The sequence below is a fragment of the Acomys russatus genome, chromosome 8, assembly GCF_903995435.1.
Source record: "Acomys russatus chromosome 8, mAcoRus1.1, whole genome shotgun sequence".
Taxonomy (NCBI): Eukaryota; Metazoa; Chordata; class Mammalia; order Rodentia; family Muridae; genus Acomys; species Acomys russatus.
In genome coordinates this window covers 5,161,390-5,183,312 of record NC_067144.1, presented here as the reverse complement: position 1 = coordinate 5,183,312, position 21,923 = coordinate 5,161,390, and the positions used below count along the sequence as shown (strand labels likewise).

The 21,923-nt window shown below is 43.9% G+C and overlaps 1 protein-coding gene across 1 annotated transcript in view; it reads left to right on the top strand.

Annotated features, from left to right (window-relative positions):
- Positions 1 to 10,270, top strand: part of Klhl6 (kelch like family member 6) — a 42,999-nt gene extending 32,729 nt beyond the window's left edge. The window contains exons 4-7 of the mRNA XM_051150697.1: positions 1,462 to 1,699; positions 6,296 to 6,498; positions 7,700 to 7,913; positions 9,326 to 10,270. Coding sequence (XP_051006654.1) covers positions 1,462 to 1,699; positions 6,296 to 6,498; positions 7,700 to 7,913; positions 9,326 to 9,627 — 957 coding nt within the window. The 3' untranslated portion in view covers positions 9,628 to 10,270. The remainder of the gene's footprint in view (positions 1 to 1,461; positions 1,700 to 6,295; positions 6,499 to 7,699; positions 7,914 to 9,325) is intronic.
- Positions 10,271 to 21,923: the final 11,653 nt, after the last annotated feature.

Genomic DNA, 21,923 nt, shown 5'->3' with positions numbered 1-21,923 from the left:
AGCCCCATCCTGCCTCCCACAACGCTCTCTCTGTGGATAAGCAGATGGCGAGAAAAGAAAGCATGCTGCGCTATGGCTTTGAGGCCCCTCCTTTTTGCAACAGAAAGATAACCTCTGGTCCTTCCCACCCCCTGATCCGTGCTCCTTGGCAGATAGGGTAGGTCAGAGGGAAGCACCTGCGTGAAGCTTGCCCATCTCCTCAAAACCACGAGTCAGAAACATCCTTTCCTCTCAGGATATGCAACAAAGGCTCTCTCTGTGTCTGTGTCTCTGTCTATCTCTCTTTCTTGTGTACACATACACACAAATGTAAACACATACGCATGCAAATATGCACACCCTGCAAACCAACTCTCTGTGTCTCTGTCTCTCTCTTTCTCTCTCTCATGTGTACACACCGACACACACACACGTGTGTAAATGCACACACGTGCATGCACACTCACACACACACACACACACACACATTTTGGCTCTCTATGGTAAGGAAGCTCCTCTTTGGAACTGAAGGCCTGCTGTCCCCTGCAGGGTCCTTTCTGCTAATAAGGCTCCTCTCAAGGACTATTTGTGTCAGCCCCTTCCCATGAGCCTGCCACCTGTTCTTTCTTTTTTACATTATGGCAACAGGTATTGAATAAATGTTAATTTTGACTTTCATTCCAGGAGTTCAGGTGTCAGACCAGGTAGGAAAGGAGAGACAGGAAGTGCATATCATGGTAAACACACTCTTATTCTCTTAAAATAGCAACAGAAATGACAGGTAACATCTATTCAGTGCCGATCACACAGCATTCCATATATTATGCCATTTAATACAACAAACTTCCTGGATAGTTAAGATCACGTAGCCACTAGACACATGATGACATCATGGTCAAGGAGGTGAAGTCACGTGGCTGACAATGGTGGAGGTAGAAGTTGTGACATGACTTTAGTGGTTCCACACTCTGGACGCGACACTGTCATACTGTATTCCCTCTGCCTCCGCATCTGTTGCAGGATTATTTGATCACACTGTGAAACTGGAAAAATCTGTTTCTAGTTGTAGTGTGGCTCAGCCTTAGCACACACATTTAATCCAAGAGCTTTCTATAAACAGGATTAAATAAAGTCAACCCTAGGTCAAGAGATGGAGCAAACAACCAGTTGACAGAGAGTGCACACAGGAAAAAACCATAGAGAGTGAGAGGAAGTCTGGAGGATGGATAGAGAGATGCACAGGAAGTAGAAAGGAGGGACATTCAGTTTGAAGAGTTTTTAAGCCAATGAGGAGAAGAAGGGGCTTTTTCCTTCTGGGATGTCAGCTGACTAGGAAGCTGACTAGGAAGGTCATCTGGATGCTTTCTCTGCCTCAGCTAGCAGCTTTTCACCCCAGCATTTGGCTCCTGAGTCTTTGTTAGTAAAATCAAATGCTTGGGATTATGTTTTTAAAACAACACACATTTTCCCATTCATTTCTAGATTATTTCAGAGCGCACCAAGCCCAGGATGCATGAGTTCCAGTCTGAGGTGTTCATGATCATTGGCGGTTGTACAAAGGATGAACGATTTGTGGCAGAAGTCACCTGCCTGGACCCACTGAGGCGCAGCCGCCTGGAGGTGGCCAAGCTCCCACTGACAGAACATGAGCTGGAGAGTGAGAACAAGAAGTGGGTGGAGTTTGCATGTGTGACACTAAAAAATGAGGTCTACATCTCTGGTAAGCAAGAGGCCGCTGCCCAAGCAGTTCCCCCGATAGCGTCATACCCTCTCCTAAGTGAAAAACCAAGCAAGCAACCTGTACGAACGTCTGTGAGTTCGCAGTGCTGCAGCTCTGGCTAGCTGAGGGTATGGACCCAGGAGCTCAGGCAGTCTTATCCTGGAGCAAACATGATCACTTAACAAATACCGGATGGGACTAGCACTGTCTTAAGCTATATGAGGACAGATGAGAGCAAAAACGAAAGTCATGCTCGGGCTTGCTTAGTCTGCTCCAGGCACAGGGCACTGATCTGAGTTTAGGACCACAGTAGTGAAATGTCCTCAAACCTGACCTTCCCAAACTCCTCAGACATTCTGTGAGACACTTCTACTGAAGTACAGATGAACACTGTACTTTTTAATTACTAAGTTGTTGCTTGGTCACTAACGATTATTTGTTCTTTCCTTCTCCTTAGACTTGAAGTTCCATGAAAGTTAATACTGTCTCTCTTACACTTAGCAATGCCCTTGCTCAATAAATATGTTTGAGTGACAGACTCTGCGCCATCTCTACTGCATAGTAAATAATTTGCTTTTAACAACACGTAACTACCAGTCATCATCCATTCTGTCTTGCTGTCTCCCACACATGGTCTGAATGAGAAGATGCATCCATTCCATAAAGCCTTACCTGGAAAGGCCACAGATAGTCTACTGGCAAAAGCCAGCAGTGTGCCCTTCTTTCCCAGAATAGATGTGGGGTTGGCCGTGTCGTTTAGTTATGCATCCAGGAAGGACGAGCAAGTTTGGTAATCAGAATTGGTCTTTGCCACTTATACTGCACATGTACTTGATGCTTGAATCTACTTGAAAAAAAGCATAGACAATAGTTTATGAATTTGTGGAAAGGCTTTTAGAAGTGGTCTTAGGATAAGTTAATTGAAAGTTTGTCAATTACTAAACTGTCCTCTACAAAGATTATACACTTTGTAGTTTAACCAGTGCCCACTTTCTACATCCTTGCTAACAATTATTTTTTTAAAAAGATTTATAAATTTATTTATATTTACAGTGTTTCACCTGCAGGCCAGAAGAGGGCACCAGATTTCATTATAGATGGTTGTGAGTCACCAAGTGGCTGCTGGGAATTGAACTCAGGACCTTTGGAAGAGCAACCAGTGCTTTTAACCTCTGAGCCAACAATTATTGTTACTAATCACTTCTGACTTAATAGACTAGGATACTTCCATTTACACTCTTGTGCCTTTGTGATGTTGAGTATATTTTTAATGTAATTATTGGCTAATTAATTGTATTTATTTTAAAATATGTCTGTTCACACCCGTTGGTTCTTTTGTGTTTATTTTGCATTTGTTTTTTTGCATCCCTTGTTAAATATTCTTTGCTTTGTGGTATACATACTTTCCCCCTAGATTGTGCATGTCTTTTAGCTTTGATTTAAAATTACACAACCATTTTTCTATGTGATTCTGAATTTCATGTCATATTCTCCAAGTCACTGAATTAGCATCCTACATTTTCTAGTTACTTCTCCATGTCACATTTGGAAGTTGTTTTACATGTAAGGTAAAATAGCTATCAAACTTGTCTTCAAATAGACGATTGCTAAATAACATTTATTTCATAATTTCTATATATTTGTTGGTATTTGCTTCTAGTCGGTTAGCTTATCTAATGATATTTACACTGTCTTTTTCACACTATTTATTTTCCTATAATATTTTCATATTTGGTAAAGGTAGCGCCTTTCTTTATTCTTCTTTTTCCAAAAGTGCTCTGGCAGCAGAAGGCTTGCCTGGTGTGTGCTCCATCACCAGGAGCACAGAAAGGTTTTCCCAGTGAATATTAGGATTATCCAATAGGGTCATTAAGTACTCCTTAAAAGAACTGAGGGCCTAGACACCTGAGGGAGGTCAGACATCTGCACTAGCAGGTCTTCCCATCTGCAATATGCTTTCCAAGCTAACTAGGTGTTAAGTACATACATAAAACATAACATTTGTTTTCTTTTAATAAAGATCTCATTGAAAGTTTTCATGGTGTTTCATCTTTAGTACTACCCGAAATGGGATCAGTAGCTCGATGTCTTGAATAAAAACCTCTAAAAGGAATAAAGGAAAGACAGATGCTCAGAACACATGGACACAGCACTAGGAAAAGGAAGCTCAACCCTTCATAGTCTTGGGACCAACCAACCTCAGGGTCGCCGTCTGAACACCAGAGAGCCAGGCTTGACTACACTTATGCTCAATTAAAACAACCACCTTAATAACAAAAAGCAGAAAGAGGAGAGTTATTCAATGTGGCCACATTGCAAAGAGGAATGAAGGGATCTGATCCTGCGACTTTGTTCAAGTTCATCTTTGGGGCCACAAAATGAAATTACAGGTTTTTGATTTGTTTTTGTTTTGTTGAGACAATGTCTCACTATGTAGCCCTGGCTACCTCAAAATTCTCTGTGTAGACTAGGTTGGCCTCCAGTTCATAGTGACTTCACATCTGCCTCCAGAGTGCTAGGATTAAAGACATAGCACCCATGCCTAGTGAGATTAATACGTGAAGGTCAAGGACCAAGCAGGCCTGATCAAGATGTGGGGCTGTGCATCACTAGCCCATCCTCAGCTGGGCTCTTGTCTTATGTGACCAGAAGGTCTGACAAGTTGTTAGAATCCTGTGAAATCTCTTTCTGGCAGACAAACTCTCCCCATGGCTGGTGCTAGGCTCTCAGCGTCTTTCTTCTCACAACACGAGGCTCCTGGAGAGATTCTCATTTCTTGGGGTCCATGGTCTCATTTAGTAGTAAGCCTGACTGAGGGACACGAGCATCTCTTCAGCCTGTCTTCCGTCCTGCCATGCAGGGTACAGCACTGTAACAAGGGGTGGGCAGGTGGCGGTAGGGGAGCAAGCATTGTGGGTGCAGTCTTGAAGGACTATTGGAAGCACTTATAAAAATTCAGAAGCATGTGCCTTTGACCTAGATATCATAAATTTGTGTTCTAAGACAGTTGTAAAGAAAATACTGGGGGCTGGGCGTGGTGGCACACGCCTTTAATCCCAGCACTCGAGAGGCAGAGGCAGGTGGATCGCTGTGAGTTCGAGGCCAGCCTGGTCTACAAAGTGAGTCCAGGGCAGGCAAGGCTACACAGAGACACCCTGTCTCAAAAAAGAAAAATGACAAAATAAAAACAAAACAAAACAAAGCAAAACGAGAGAGAGAGAGAGAGAGAGAGAGAGAGAGAGAGAGAGAGAGAGAGAGAGAGAGAGAATATTGATATTGGCCATTTCGCTCTCAAATGATCAAGTGTAAGCGTTTTATGTTTTCATAATAAAAATTACTTTAAAAATAGGATAAGTCCCACTGCTGTCCAGCGGTACAGGAATGGCTTCCTTTGTTCTGCCAGCTAAAGAAGTAAAAGATGGGAAAGGAGTGCTGCTGGAAATCTTAGGGAGCCCAGAAAAGCCACCAGATGGCACCCAGGAAGCCAGTATTCTCTCTTTGGGGTTCTTGGTCTTATGAATAAACAATTTTAAGAATAGACTCACATGGAAGCTAAGGACAATTTATTGGGGCTTAAAAGAAAAGCCCCAATGAGAGGGAAGCTACAGCTCTCACAGCTGCCTAGAAGGGAGGAGAGAAACAAAAGCCACGGAAGGCAGTCTGGAGATTGGCCAGCAAGGCCCGGGCAGCTCCCAGGCAAGTAAGGGAGCTTTAGAAAGAGTACAGAGCCCCTAGGCATTGCTTAGGGATTTTAAATCCTTGGCCAGCATCTGAAAGAACAGGGCAGAAGAGAAGAGCTGGAACTTGTCAGGCCTCAGAAAGGAGGGCAGATGCAGCCCCACCTAATGGTGGCTCAGATGCTGCCTAACTCAGGGAGGGCACTAGGGTGGGAAATTCTGGAAAGGAAAAAGCACATTGTCTTAAGGTGGACCTGCCTTCCTGTGAGTCTCCCCTGGCCAGATTCCTGACCAGCCCCACTGGATTAACCCTTGTGAGGAGGCACAGGCTTGTCTCCTCCTGGAGCTACGTTCCATTCTTTGTGCTACTTACTCTTTTATATAGATGGAAGACGTAAGCTCAAATAATTTTGTAAAATCTCTTGATAATTCCTGTTTTTTCTTCCTTTTCCTTTTCTTTCTTTCTTTCTTTCTTTTTTTTTTTTTTAAATAAATAAGTACACTTAGAACAAAAGCTACCTTCCAACTTTCTGGCTGTCAAGGTCCTACCACCCCTGCCCAACCTTGTTCCCTGCTTCTTGGGGCCACAAACACTGGATGAGCGGGGACCTAGCTACCAAAAGACTGACCTCACTGAAGCCTTCCCTGGATTCTCTCAGTTCCCCTCCCTGAGCTGTAGGGGTACTGTCCACCACCCCAGCCTTTAAGGCACAGCTCACCACCCCTCGGCTTTGTGGCTTCTTATTCTTTTGAGCTTGTCTTTCCTATCAGACCATCAGTAGACTGTCAATATCTCCCTCATCTCCCCTAGCTGGGACACAGCTGAAGACTCAGCACTTTTAGGGTTTGGGGAATGCTGAGGGAAGCTGTATTTTGAGACATCTGGTTGGTGTTTTCAAATGCTTTGTATTTCTCGTAGGTGGCAAAGAAACACAGCACGATGTGTGGAAATATAATTCTTCAATCAACAAGTGGATTCAGATTGAATACTTAAACATAGGCCGCTGGAGGCATAAGATGGTCGTATTGGGTGGCAAGGTCTATGTAATTGGGGGTTTTGATGGCTTACAAAGGATCAACAATGTCGAGACTTATGACCCCTTCCACAACTGCTGGTCAGAGGTATGGGAGATTGTCTCTGTGAGTAATTTCAAAGCACAAACAGCAGCAACATCAACAAAAATACTGCCTGTGGTGGAGGCAGGCTATTTGGCCACTTTGCTCCCATAGACAGCATCTTGGCTCCGGACTTCTCTCTTCTTAGGAGTCATGGCATCCACATAACTGACCCAGTCTTAGTGATAACATCCTTCCAGGTGGCAGGGCTCTGGATGGGAGTTGTCCTGTGCTTGTCCTGTGCTACCCAGAGCCCCATCTATAGAGGGAAGGCAGAGCCTATCTCTAAGATGGTCAGCTCTGTTGGTGACACTACCTGGACCAGAGTCTGTCTCCTCAGATGCCTTCTTTCCTGTTCCTCTTCATCCCAGAAACCCCAGGGTCCATTTATTACACCACTTGTGCACACAGGGTTGTTTGGACATGGCTAGAAGTCAGCCATATTTGTTTCCTCATTAATGATGAACCATTCACAGGCCTTTGTATAAAGTGTCCGCAAAGCCATCTCTGGTTAAAACTGCCCCAGGACAAGAAAAACAACCTTATCTGCAGTGTTTCCACATTATTCTCAGGTGCAGATTTTCTTTCTTATTATCAGAGCGTGTTCCAGCTTCAGAAAGTTTAAAACATGCTCACTGCAGGCACAAGGAAAGGTTGTTATTATGTTGCCATGACATCTAGCTAAGGATGGAGAACCTGCTGGGCATTGGCCCAAGATCTTCTCTACCCATTAAGTCCCATCACTCAGTCCCTCATGCAAATCGACAAGAGGATCTTGGAAGTCTCTTTTCATGTCCTAGGGTTTACAAGCTGCACAAACACAAATCTGGCCTAATCCCCAAATCTGCAGTGTTTCCCACAGAAGGGGAGCCATCTACATATGTGCATGACATTAAACTGACATTGGCACCTAGTAATTGACCATCGAATGAATGTGGATATGCTGGCTTCCTGTATATGGACATTTAGTCTTGCCTGCATCAGTCCTTCCCTAAAAGCTGGACTCTGGCATAAACAAGCAGGAACCAGCCAAAACACAACTTGTTCCAGGCTGCCTAGAGACTCTAGAGACCATGGGCTTTGCATCTCTCTGCATGTGACTGGGAGCCAGGCGCTTTGTCAATTCAGTCAGAGCATGTGTCTTGTGACTTCCTCCAGCAATCTGAGCTGCCAGCTCACAATGCCTCCCGTGCCTCTGTCTCTGCAGGCAGCGCCCCTCCTTGTCCATGTCAGCTCCTTTGCAGCCACCAGCCACAAGAAGAAGCTCTATGTTATCGGAGGAGGACCCAATGGGAAGCTGGCCACAGACAAGACTCAGTGCTATGATCCTTCAACCAATAAGTGGGTTTTGAAGACGGCCATGCCAGTAGAGGCTAAATGCATCAATGCAGTCAGTTTCCAGGATCACATCTATGTTGTTGGTGAGTCAGTGATGGCTTCTTACTTATTTGTAGCTCCTCACCCGTGTGCCTGGATGATGTGGATGGGGCTGAAAAGGAAGAGAAGATGCTTTTCGGCCTGGGCCTTAGTGGACTTTCCCTTAAAGTCCTGGAGGTGGTAACACAAAGCATGGATGACACTGTAGCCCAGTGGAGGAAGTCAGAGGTCACTGCAGGAGTAAAGTTGTATTGTGAACACAGCAAATACACAGAAATCGAAAGAGGCAGTGTAGCGAGTACTCAACAAACAGGAAACATTTATATGTTTTAGTCTGTGATATGGGAATATTCCTCTCCTGCTTGATTTTTAGGGACTTGAAAAAATATACTTAGCGGAGAGGAAGCCTGGCCAGCCAGACCACAGTTGGCATCTAATTGTTAAAAATGGTAATTCTTAGTCCTGACCATTCCTTAGGGTTACTAGGGAGCCTTTTTAATAAAAATACGATAGGCATGCCGTACGTCAGACATGTGACACGAGAAGGGAAGAGAGTGCTTTGGAATAGTACAACTGTAATTTTTTTTTTTTTTTAAATTTCAGCGGATTTTAATGTGGAACTGCAGCAGAGAACTACTGATTAAACAGGTGCCAGAATAAATAGCTTCAGCGGTTTATCAGGGCTAGTCAGAGAAGGCACTGGGAGGTAAAACACTGGAATACATTAAGGAAACCACAGCTCACCCTTGCTTCAGGTCTCTTGGGGTTTTGCTTGTGGTCAGGCTCCTGGAGGTTTCAAAGGTCCTGTATCAAGATGAGCAACTCAGGCTGGTGTCTTAGAAAAGATGTAATCTGTGAACAGATGCTATTTCCAGCTACTGCTGGGTTGATGACTTTTATGAACTGCCTCTGTGCATGGCCCTCTTGGTACATTACAATCAGTGGGCTTTTAGTGCTTAGGGCCATGGATCAAAATGTAGCCAGGCTGGGGTACCTAAAGGTCTACCTGGAAGCCAGTGTTAGGGTACGTTTTGTAGCTGTGCTAAGTCAGGTGTCTTTTAGGAACAGATTCCTACCTAGTCAGAATTTAAAGGAGATGAAGTTTCTCCATGTTAGTAGCCTGCAGATCCACTCTGGCTTTATTATTATGTATACAGTGCTCTGTCTGCATGTACACCTGCAGGCCAGAAGAGGGCATGGCATCAGATCACATCATAGATGGTTGTGAGCCACCATGTAGTTGCTGGGAATTGAACTCATGACCTCTGGAAGAACTGCCAGTGCTCTTAAGCGCTGAGCCATCTCTCCAGCCCCACTCTGGCTCTCTTAAAAGAAAGCCATCAGTCTACTGTTTGTCTGGTAAGATGACAGATTTGGCCTAATCAGAAGTAGCATTCTTGTGATCCATGAGAAAAGACCCAGAAAGATGCCCTGCATGCATGTTCTTTCTTTGCAGGTGGTGCCATGAGAGCGCTCTATGCCTACAGTCCTCTGGAAGACAGCTGGTGTCTGGTGACACAGCTCAGTCACGAGCGAGCCAGCTGTGGCATTGCACCCTGCAACAACAGGCTTTATATCACTGGCGGGAGGGACGAGAAGAACGAGGTCATTGCCACCGTGCTCTGCTGGGACCCTGAGGCTCAGAAGCTGACAGAGGAGTGTGTCCTGCCGCGAGGAGTGTCCCACCACGGCAGTGTCACCATCAGGAAGTCATATACTCACATCCGGAGGGTTGTGCCTGGAGCGGTGTCTGTGTGACTGCAAAGGGGGGGGGGGTCAAGAATCTTTCGGCACTGATTCTAAACCCCAACTTGCTGAGGTTCCTTGTGAGCCTTAGGCTTGGCTCGGGTTAAAGGCTCATTATAGGGTATCTAGGAAGCTGTGGGGTGTATGAGAGCAGACAGGAATGCTTGTGCGACCTACCCCGGGTTGAAGGGCAATGTTTCAGATTCCATACATGCCTGTGCAGGCACTTATCCATGGTAATTCACTTAACTATGGCAATGGCCTGCTCCCGGATAGTGTCCTGCCAGTCTTAGAGGCAGGGAGAAGGGGTTTCAGACAGGGCAACGTTCATGGGTCACTCAGGGAGCAAGTAGCTAATCCAGGAAAAACTCAGGTCTTTCCATGTCAGTGTCTCTCCCACCACACTCTTTAACTCAGATCGGAAAGCAGAAAGCATACCCCAACCTTGGGTTTGTATCTCTTTCTGTCAAGTTCGCTAAAGACAAGGGAATAAAGGCGTTTGTCTGAGCAGTTTTCCTTTTATTTCTTGTATATAGACCACAAGGGATTCTGGTCTTGGAGCCTTTCAGGCCACTTGTGTCAAGAGCATCTTGTATGAACCCACTACTGGACAAGTCTGTTGGGACTAGTCTGGGCAGGCCCATTTGTTTTGAAAAAGGTGGACGATGTGTCTTGTTTCACTCCCACATTTGTAACTGTCAATTTTGATTATAGGATATGTCATTTTGGACTAGAATGCTCGCTGCCAGTTAGTGGCTGGGGGTGGCTAGTTGGATAAAGCACGTGTCCAAGCCTGATGACCAGCGTCAAGAGCCCTGGAGTCCACGGAAACGCTGAGCAAGCATGGTAGCTGCCTGCAGTCCCAGTGCGTGAGAAGCAGAGACAGGGCTTCCACAGGACATGCTGGGCAGTTGTCAGAGTTGGTGACTACGGTTCCGCGGGAGACTCTACCTCGGTAAATGAAAATGGGGGGGCAACTGCTGGAAGAGTGAGGGCTCAGCAGTTACAAGTGGACGATGACTGAGGAAGTCCTTTGGCATCGACTTTGGGCCTTCGCACTCGTGAACATGCACACATACCCATGCCACATACACCTTAAAAAACAATAATAAAATTGAGTTAAAACTAAAAAAAAAAAAAATGTTTTCAAAGTATTACTTTTGGTGTCCTGGCCTCTCAGTGTGCAATTGTTGCTTTGTTTTTGTGTTTCTCCCTCCGCTCTCCTCGTCCCCCTGCTCTCTTGAACACCTTTATACTACTTGCCATGCCTTCTAGGAGTGTTCTTCTAGAATAGATCCCTCTGGATGGCATTCAGGAATCTGAATCTATAGTCCCGGGACTCGACTTTTACAGACCTCAGTTTTTCAGGCTCTTTGGAAAGCCTTTGTGTGGATTTAAGATCAGCTTGGCCCACTTTTTGACTCAAAAAACCAAGAGTCAGTCCTTCACTAAAGTAAAGCTATTTCAAATGACCTTAGTGGAGATGTGTTTTCGTTCCTGAGATGGAGAGACAGACCATGAGTTCTTGTTTCCTATGCTGCAGTAAAGGATGTAGTGACTGCGTCATCCGAGATGCTTTATTCTTATTGTACAATTTCTCGGTTCCCTTTGTAGAGTTGCACTTCATGTCAGAGGATCATACTGTGCTTAAGTATCTCAGGAATTTGAGAAGTTAGAGGAATTCCAGTTGATAATGAATTTAATGCTCATTAAAAAGTCATGTCTGGAAGAAAATTACTGTTCAAACTAGATTTTAAAACCTTGGAAATTTTAGATATTCCTACTTCTATCTAGTTTTTTTTTTTTTTTTTTTGACAAAGTTTCTCTGTGTAACAGCCCTGCCTGTCCTGGACCTCATTCTGTAGACCAGGCTGGCCTTGAACTCACATCGATATACCTGCCTCTGCCTCTGAGTGCTGGGATTACAAGCACGCACCACCATGCCTGGCCTATCTAGATTTTATAAAGGATAAATAGAAATACACCTTGGTGAGAGCTGTTATCAGGCACCAGGACAGTTCTGTTCCTGCTACGGGATGTGATTTGGGACAATACATTTGTACATTTTCTCTCGACTTCCATACATTTAGAACACGCTGTCACCCATGAACACTAGCCCCATTCACAACACTCTCAAGTGAAAAAGTTCTTATAGTTCAACTCATCAACTCTTTGTGGAGTCCTCTGTGCTGTAGAGACTAGTGATTGACAGATCCCTACCCTAAAGACACTCAAGAAATAAACAGGTCAGAAGACAATACTCTAGTTCAACTTTTCAAGTTAGCTCAAAGTGAGAGGCACGTGAACTCACGCGGCTGCATCCACGTTTTGCCTGCCTTCCAAAGAGTCCCTACTGGAATCACTTATGTGATTCTCTCTGAGCTTGCGGGTAGAATCCATCTGTGAGCACTGAAAAGTCAGACCAGTCTAAAGGCTGCTTAAGAGCAAAGGCCATGACAACATCATTTGCATTTACAGAGAGTTTGCCCTGCTCAGTGCTTGTGGATAGCTGGCTGCTGCCTTTTGATGAGTTTAATCAATAAGTATCTCTCAGTGTGTGACTTGCTGAGAATGCAGTAAGGACTTTGAATCTAACTTACAGACCTGATTTAAAATGCACGTCTTGGCTTTCAAGACTAGTTCAGAATTCATAGGAACACACAGGAAGGTGTCTATGGTTTTTATAACACCAGATGAGCATGTAAATTGTAGCAAAGTCACAAGTACTTGTACTCAAAAAGCAGGGGTCCTGAGGAATGCAGGGGAGTGGGGACAGAAGTCCTTTGAAAAAGATTTAACATTCTACCTTTGAAGCTGCCCATCTGTGGCACTTAGAGAAAAAAACCAAAAAACCTAGTTTGCTATTTTTGGTACAATTTGTAGAAGAGTAATCAGGCTTTGGGCTTCCAGATGTCAGAGGTGTGGACGTGGGCCTCAAGGGCAGATACTGAGGTTTCCAGGTTCTTGTGCCTCTTTACAGTGAATTGTACTGAGATGCATGGATGGTGGACGGAAATGGGGTGGTTTATTAAGGAGACCACTCGACCAAACTCTACCAAAACCAACATCAAATTAACTATTCTATTAACTATTACCACTATGGGGGAGTTGGGACTAACTCAGAGCCAGGGTATCCCAGGACTCGGGTACACTGCCACAGGACATTCAACTATAGCAGGCTACCTGTTGAGGAAGATCCCCTGAGTAGCAAAGCATCCTTGGCAGCCAGGAGGTGAAGGTCAGCTGCTGAGGATGAGGATATGAAAAATGCAAGGGTTTTGGAGTTGTGAGTGTGCTTGCATGAGGAAAAGGGACTAAGGAATAAGGAGCGTCTAAGCTCAGTGGCTTGGGAAACAATCATGCATGTTGACTCAATTTTCTTTTTTTTAAATTTTATTTTATTAATTTATTTATATTACATCTCAATGGTTATCCCCTCCCTTGTATCCTCCCATTCCTCCCTCCTTCCCATTTTCCCCTTACTCCCCTCCCCTATGACTGTGACTGAGGGGGACTTCCTCCCCCTGTATATGCTCATAGGGTATCAAGTCTCTTCTTGGTAGTCTGTTATCCTTCCTCTGAGGGCCACCAGGTCTTCAGATCCAGGAGACATGGTCAAATGAGGCACCAGAGTACGTGTGAAAGTCAGACCCCACTCTGAACTCAACTGTGGAGAATGTCCTGTCCATTGGCTAGATCTGGGTAGGGTTTGAAGTTTTTATATTGCATACTAGCGCAAGGGGCATGTCCCATGAAAGTCTTCACTAACCAGGAACCTGGACAGAGGGCAGGACATCCTATTGGGACTCTAGGTGAGAGAAGCATGGGAGAATGGCGAAGCTGAAGGATCCAGAGGGTCCTAGAAACCTACAAGAAGAAAATTATGATAGGCAGATTTGGACCCAGTGGTCCTGCTCAAACTATGGCACCAGCCAAGGACAATACAGGACTCAATTTTCTTAACCAAAATATTTTATTAACAACTTATTGACCGAGTCTACGTCAATTATAACCTGATTAACCAAAACAGTAGGAAATGAAGATTAATTGACATAACAACAAAACCTAGGGATATCAGTCCCGAGGAACGATTCTCTGATCAGGAGCCACAGGATTTCTTCCACTGGAACAGGGAGTAACAAGACCCCAGAGCCTCAGCAGGAGCCAGAGCTCTGAAGCCTTCCCTCAAGCAGTTTTCTCTAGGAGTGTCTTGAAGGGCAGCAATGAACAGCCAAATCTATCCCAAGTTTCCAATCCCCACCGCCACCAGTTCTGGGCTCATTTATACAGCTCCTCCCAGAGTCTGTTCACAGGATCTTTTTCATCTGGTAGCAATTAAGCTCCTGCACGAGGTGGTTGCCCTGCTAGTGAATTAACATCACCTGTTCTCTTACTAGACCGTTCGACCCCACACTTGGGATCCTAAAGAACAGGTTTCTCTCCTTCACATGCACACAAAAAAGCTCATCTGGAGTAGTTCCATATACATACACATATAAACATATACAGACACAGACACAGACACACACACACATACACACAGACACAGACACATACACACATATGCAGACACACACAGACACACAGATACACACAGACATATACAGACACACACAGACATACACAGACCCACACACACAGACACACACAGACCCATACACAGACACACAGACAGACACACAGACACACAGACAGACACATAGACACACACAGACACACACACACAGACACACATGTATATTTCTGAGACAGGGTTTTTCTGTGTAGTCTTGGCTGTCCTAGACTCACTTTGTAGAGCAGGCTGGCCTCGAACTCACAGCAATTTGCCTGCCTCTGCCTCCCTGAGTGCTGGGATTACAGGCGTGTGCCATTGCAGCCAGCTTAGATTGGTATATGTAGTGGATCAAGAGTAAGGCTGGGTTTTTAGAGTCTTGGTGGTTTCTCTAACCCTATGATAATTGGCAGTGATATAATTTTTTTTTTTTTTGCACAGTCTCTAAACTACTCCAGATGGGATTTTCTTCCCCACGTCCAATTCATTAGCCAATCTGCTCCTGACATCACCAAAGTCTCAGACAGAAAAAGGGTCTGAGACTGTGCAAAAGGACCCCCTAGGTACACCTTTTTAGATATTTAACAACAGAGAGGATGAGGGAAAGAAAGAAGAAGAGAAAAAGGTCAGGGATCGTAGAATACCAGAGAGATTAGAGAGCTCATCTTCAGTTCCTGGCCTCACTTCTTCAGAACCGCCTTCTGCCAGCCTCTCACCTGCCTGCAGCCTACCCAGGTCTCTCCTGCTTGTTCTTGGCCCACCCGACTCATGTGAGCATAGGACTGCCCCAAGTACATCCTGCCTGACACCGAGAGGGAACTTATGGCCTTTGTGGGGCTCTTCAAATTTTCTAAATTTGGATCCCTAACTTCTCTTTTGTTGCCCATACCCACCAAAGGCTCCACCAAGAAACCCATCTCTCCCCCTATGCTTTTCTTAATGCCACCAACAGTTTAAATAGTTTCTATCCAGAGTTTGTATCCTCATACTCCCAGGCCCTTCCTGGCCATTCTTTATCTTCCTTCACATTACCCTGGGTCCCTGCTGTCCTCTTCAAAATATGTGCTGAGTTGCCAAGTTGATTTTGGGATGGGGTGGAGCTATTGCCTTGTCGCCATCTTGGCTGAGGCTGCCATCTTTGTTTTGGGGAAATTGTTGCTATGCCTGCCATCTTTACTAAGGACTCTCAGCCCCATTCAAATCCTTGCTAAACTCCAAATACAACTTCTGTCTTTTAAGCTTCTGCTGGTGCAATTAATTACAGGATTAAGCATTACCTAGTCTCTGATTTTACATTTTCAAGGTTATATTTCTACAATAAGCTACAAAATATTTTTATATGTTTTGTTTCAAGGTTATACAGGTATATTCCGATAAATAAGCTAATTTACCTTTGTCTTTATTAATACCTAGACAAATAAACAAATGCTGTTCCTCCTGTCGCCAGATGTTCTGTATTAAACTACAGTCTTCCTGGCTAGTGGGTTTGATATAGTGAATTCAAATACAGTTTCAAATTGTTCTGAAATGTTCTTCTGTATTAACACATTGAAACATATTAATTCTGAGAACATTCATTTGCTTACAATGATAGAACTTGATTGCTATGCTCTACTTTCATTCTCAAAAGCTTAAAAATCACTGCCTTACACCAACCAAAGACAATACATGTAGTAAACATTGAACCCCTACCCAGATCTAGCCAAGGGACAGGACATTCTCCACAGTTGAGTTGAGAGTCGGGACTGACTTTCACACGACCTCTAGTGCCCCATATTTGACCACGTCCCTTTGATGGGGAGGCCCAGTGGCACTCAAAGGAAGGATAGCAGGCTACCAAGAAGAGACTTGACACCCTATGATCATATACAGGGGGAGGAGGTCCCCCTTAGTCACAGTCATAGGGGAGGGGAGTAGGATGAAAGTGGGAGGGAAGGAGGAATGGGAGGATACAAGGGATGGGATAACAATTGAGATGTAATATGAATGAATTAATAAAAAAATGAAAAAATTTACTGCCTTAGAAATACATTTAGCCTTTTCTAATCTATAATATAGCTTTAGATTTTTTAAATAAGCTAAACTAAATCATACAGGAAACTGTTATGTCTGCTTATGAACTATGTTTATTATTTTTACAACCTCAACAGGAAAAAAACCCTACAGTCCTAGTCTTTAATCATTAAGATCTTAGAAATGATCAAATCTTTTTTACATGTTCAAAAATATTTTTAGTTATGCTAAAAACTAATGTGATTAATTAGGATCGTAACATTCTGCTTTATGTTTGCAAAATGTAGTTTAAAGGAGATAACTAAATATTGACAAAGATTGCTTAACTCAAATGTTGGCCCTCAAGCTTGTCAGAGATCTACTGACTATTGCATTGAATATGTGTAAACTTATTGTAATAAACAGAGAGTCCCCAAATCCTACCAGTAGTTCCCAAGGTTCAGAAGATTTAATGACTTCAACTTTGGATTATTTGTATGCAAACCACTGGGCAAGAATGCCCCCAGTGTCTCGCCCTCTGCTAGAGCCAGGCATGAACTGTAAACAAACTGGACACCTGGAGAATTAGTGTCTCACATTGCTGAAAACAAGGTAAGGTCAGTCTCTCTCATGCCCTCCTTCCACAGGAACAGCCTCTTGTCCTCTGTGCCTGATGGCCAGACTGTTTCTGTCCACGGTGCCACAGAAGACAACTGGGCCAATTGTGTAGGTACTGGGATATGACTAAGTAGTCATCTCTGTCATTTTTATTAATATATAGATTCATTTAGGTTACAATTTATCCTTCTCATGTCTTTAGTCACACTGACAGCTAAGCTGATGTTGGTTTCATAGCTAGAAAATAGACAATTAGCTCTTTATCCCATGGTAATCTGCCATGTTAGTTCATTGGTCAGTTTATTAGCTAGTTAAAACTGCTAGATGCTAGATCTCTTATTTAAAAAGGCAACCAGTTTTGCCTTACAGACCTCAGGTTAAAGATAAACAGGCTTCAAATACCTTCCTAATCTTTGTAATATACAAAAAACCAGTCCTTATATCTCACTCCTAGAACTGTTACTGCCAGATCTAAGTACAGTCTACCTTGCTACCAGACTTAAAAAGACAGGTCTCAGATACAACTTTTTATCATTTTTTAAAAAAAAGATTTATTTATTGTGTATGAGTGCTTTATCTGCAGAAGAGGGCATCAGATAACATTATAGATGGTTGTGAGCCACTATGTGGTTTCTGGGAATTGAACTCAGGACCTCTGGAAGAGCAGGCTGTGCCCTTAACCACTGAGCCATTTCTCTAGCCCCCATTTTTTTTTAAGCTAAAGGACAGTGATTGCTCATAGCAATTTCACCTATGTCTTAAAGCTTCCAAGATGTTTTGTGAATATCGGAAAGTCTAGAAAGGTGTTTTAAGGTTGATACATGCAAATTAAGAATGTTAAAGGCCTGAGAAGGTGTTCTAGATTGGTCAATGCAAGTGATGAAGGTCAGAATGTCGAAAAGGATGTCTTATTTCTTGTTGCTATGCTACTGCTGCACTGAGACTGTTCAGAGCCTTAACACCAATCACCAGAGCTCTGATTTATTAATCTGTTGGTGGTAGGACATTCCACTGTACGATCTGCTGTCGTATTTCCAAGCTCAAGATTTGGAATTTCCTTTGGTTTTTCTTTTACTTAAAATGCTTCTCATTCAGTCTTCTGGACAGAGGGAAGAAGCCCCTCTTTCATGATGTGTACTGATGCTGAAAATTAAAAGATCAAGTGAGCTTCTTACGCACACCAGAAAAGATTTTGACCTTGTTTTCAGATAAAGTGAGCGTTTGTCCTTCTGTTCCTCGGGAGGTTTCTGTCCTCTTCAGATTACGATTCCACAGGTGCCAGAAAGATCCACAAGGCTTCTGCCTTTCCTAAGTTCATCTCAAAGAGTATTCATGCTTTCAACCCAAAGATGTTTCCCAAGCCTCTGCTATGCTATAACACAAAAGGGATGTCTACCACCTTTTCCTACAATGTGTATTTCACTGCAAAGTACGAACAATGGTGATTCTAACATGTCTAAAATTTATCTCGTTTTGCAAACTTAAAAGGATTCTTGTAAGCTATGGGAAATCCACCTCTCAGGTGAAATGGAATCCATATGAGTACCGCCAATCAACAGCCTAAGTTTCCCACCTATCGCCTATCTCAGGGGGTGGGGCTCCTCCCCCTTTTCCTGGTTTTGGGACTCCCCTAACTACCTGATTGCTACATTCTTGTACGCAACACTGGATAATTGCTGGATCTTCCCTTCTGGTTGATGTAAATGTTTCCTGTCATTCTTGCCAACACATCCAAACCCTTCATCTAGGACCTTCTCTTCCCTTGAGTGAGAGCTTCCTCTAGCAGGATGGTTTGATCTCCTTCCCTCTCCATTCATGTTCAAAATCTCAGCACAGGTGGCCATGTCTGTCAGGCCATGCCCTTGGCCTCTGACCAGTGCTGACAGAGCTGCTGGAACAGATTGCAGAACCAATCTTGTCAAGTCAAACCTTGCTATCGAGGATGCCCCAATGGGTCACTGACTTCTACTCTCCCCATGGGAACAGTCCATTCGCCATCCCCTCAGTCTCCTCCAGGATGCTTTCTGGAGAATTTCAAACCCCTGTGCCTGCATTAATGGTGGCTAAGCTTACACACCTCTACAGCCAAACTTGGACAGATCCAAAGATCCAAAATGAAACTTTTAGGTACCACCCAGCAATCAGTAAAATGGAAGAGGGTACTTATTTTCAAGCCTTTTCTCTTATCTGCTTTCCCAAAAGTTTCAGGTAAAGTGAAAGGAAGTTTCCTATATTCAAGCTTTTCTCTTCTTTGCTCCAAAACTTCCTTCCTTCTCTACTCACTCTGAAAGTTTCAAATATACACCAAAAGAAAACTTCTCCCTAACCTACTAACTTTGTCTTCTGCCCGTATATATGTTCCAGTACTCTGCAAAATTTCCTACATGTAAGACAGTGCCAAAGCAGCTACCTACAGTTGCTCCAGTTCCACCTCACACATTGTGCCACCTGACTCTGCATTGTCCCTCCTAGCCACAGGCGTTCTTAGACCCTGAACAGTAAGTACAACAGCCTGCTCCTCCTGGACTTGGCCAACATTTCAGCCTTTTGACCTCCTGCTGCAGTCCCACTGTCAGCAGGAAGCAGCTGAAGATGATTGATTTCTTCACCCCTTATCTATTTACTTAAAAAAAAAAAAAAAAAAAAAAAAAAAAAGCTGGCATGATGTGCTTCCGACCTGGGACAATTATCTCCAGATTCTTCCGGTACTCCTTGGACTCTATCTACTGCAGGACATGCTTGACATACCCTGCTCTCTGCCCTGAACTTTCCAGGGCAGAGTTTTTCTTTCCCCTTCACCATTTAACCTGGACATTTTGTTGCTCTCTCTCTCCCTCTCTCCCTGGGGTGCCCCCCTCTTTCTCTTCCCATATTTCTACAATAAATCTTATAGTATGTATGTTGTGTGGCTCATATTTAACAATATGGATTCTCACAACCAGACAGTTTCAATCCCTACAGCAATTTCTGTTAAATCTATACTTTCAATCAAGGAGAGTACTCTACTTTGCGCCCATGCTGGTGGGGGCTAGGCATCTCATACACCTTGGGGATAGGCCTAGCGGTGTTATCTATCACCACTTATTATTTTCAACAACTATCAACGGCATTTTCCGATGCCCTGGCTGAGATAGCAGCCAGCATCAGTCCTCTCCCAAACTAAGTAGACGCTCTTGTGTAGTCTGTTCTCCAAAACAGGTGAGCCATAGATCTAGTAGAAGAAGAAAGGGGTGGGGCACATGCCTCTTTCTCCAAGAGGACAGCTGAGTCTACACCAGCCACTCAAGGATCATGTGAGACACCACAAAAACTCCAAGGCCAAGCATAGGATTTACACGAAACAAAGGGAGCTTGGCTCACAGCAGGACAGTGGCTATCTTGGGTAGGCCTCTTATTGGACACCTTAATCTGGAGTCTTATTTTTCTTACTATAACCCCTATTTAATTAACTTTTTTCAAAGGCTTTTCCATCAGGACATGATGGCAATTACAAAAGCCACCACACCTAATCAAGTTAAAACTCTCCTTTTGCTACATAAAATCAACCCATATGTTCCCTTAGATCCCAAAGACAGACCCTACAAACCCAACTCTGACCCCACTCAGCAGGAAGCAGACAGATTAACACAATGTCATTTTCCTTTTTATGCTGTCAGGATCAGGAATAAAGGTCTATAACCTGCCCCACACTGAAGGTTTCTGGGGTGGGAGAAAAGGAAGAAGTCTGTAAGTGGAATGTTGACCCTGTTCCCTGCAGAATCTTATACCTCCAAGTACCTCTCAGTTTACATTTCTTTCCTCTGCAGGGACAATCCCAAATGGCAACAAGAGTTTAAGGTCTGGGGTCTTATCTCGATGGATTCAGATTAAAGAAGATGTCACAGTGACACAGCCTAAAAGGACAAAAGGCCAGACTGAATGCTGCACTCCCCTCTTTAAAGGCTAACAGCACATCCCTGCGTAATAAAAGATTCAGTCAGACTGAAGCAATAGGGTCTTTCTTTCTTTCTTTCTTTCTTTCTTTCTTTCTTTCTTTCTTTTTTTCTTTCTTTCTAATAGGGTTTTTCTTATCCTAGTTGCTTTTGAAAGGTAAACAGAGAAAGTAAAAGTAGGCTCCCTGAGATGGCTGCTTTTTGTTCCCAGAAGACACTGTGAAGAGAAGACATAGGGCTGGGTGTGGGTATCCAAACAGGACCAAGAGGTGAGACAGAACCCAGAGCTATATAAAACTTCCACAAGAGAGCTTATTTGGTGGACTTCCAGCATCAGGACTCTCCAATCCTGAAGGGTTAAAGTTGCTCCTTTGGTGCTTGGTCTTCTGTCTTTCCCAGATATTTAGGTTTTCGTCTGTGCCAGAGAACAAAATTGGCAACCCATTAGACAACCGCTTGAGCTTTAATCCTTGGTCATTCATTACTGTAGACAATTCTTTACCTATTGGTACAGAGATAATGCACCCCCCCCCCCCCGCCGATAATAAGGCGTTCCTGTTAGGTCCCCACCTGCTGTGGGGTGTGGCTGGCATGCCCTGCCCTCTTCACTGATGCCCTACCTAGCCCAAGCTTGGGGTTTCCCCTCTCCCAGAGACTCCTCACTATATAATCCAGACATTTTGGTTCCCCCTCTTTCTCCTCCTCTCTCTCCCTTCTTTCCTGTTGCTCTCCTCTCTCTCTCTCTCTGCAGGTGCACTTCTTTCTTCCTCCCCCTCTCCTGCTGCTCCCAATAAACCCGATATAAATTCCGTTATTTCGCTATGACCTATCAATTTCCTTGAGCAATATGTCCAAATGAGGCAATATTTTAGTTTAAAAAGTTATTGGGTCATGAAAGGAACTTACTTTATCTTGTGCTTCAACACATTGTGGCCAGAATCTCAAACATCTAATGGCATATCTGAAAGAGGCAATCATATAGTTTCTACGAGGGAGGGAACCGGGTCGATCTTGACACCTGGTGATCAAGGCTGGTTGTAGTCTTGGCTGATTAATGGAACTCTGGAATTGTGGGAAGAACATGCTATTCCAGTCCCAGTACGATTTTGAATCAGTTCTTTTCACTAGCATGCGGGCTGTGGATTTCCCCAAGCTGGCCAGGACACCACGTGCAACTAAAGTAACTCTGGATTCCTTTTGATTGGCCTTTCAAA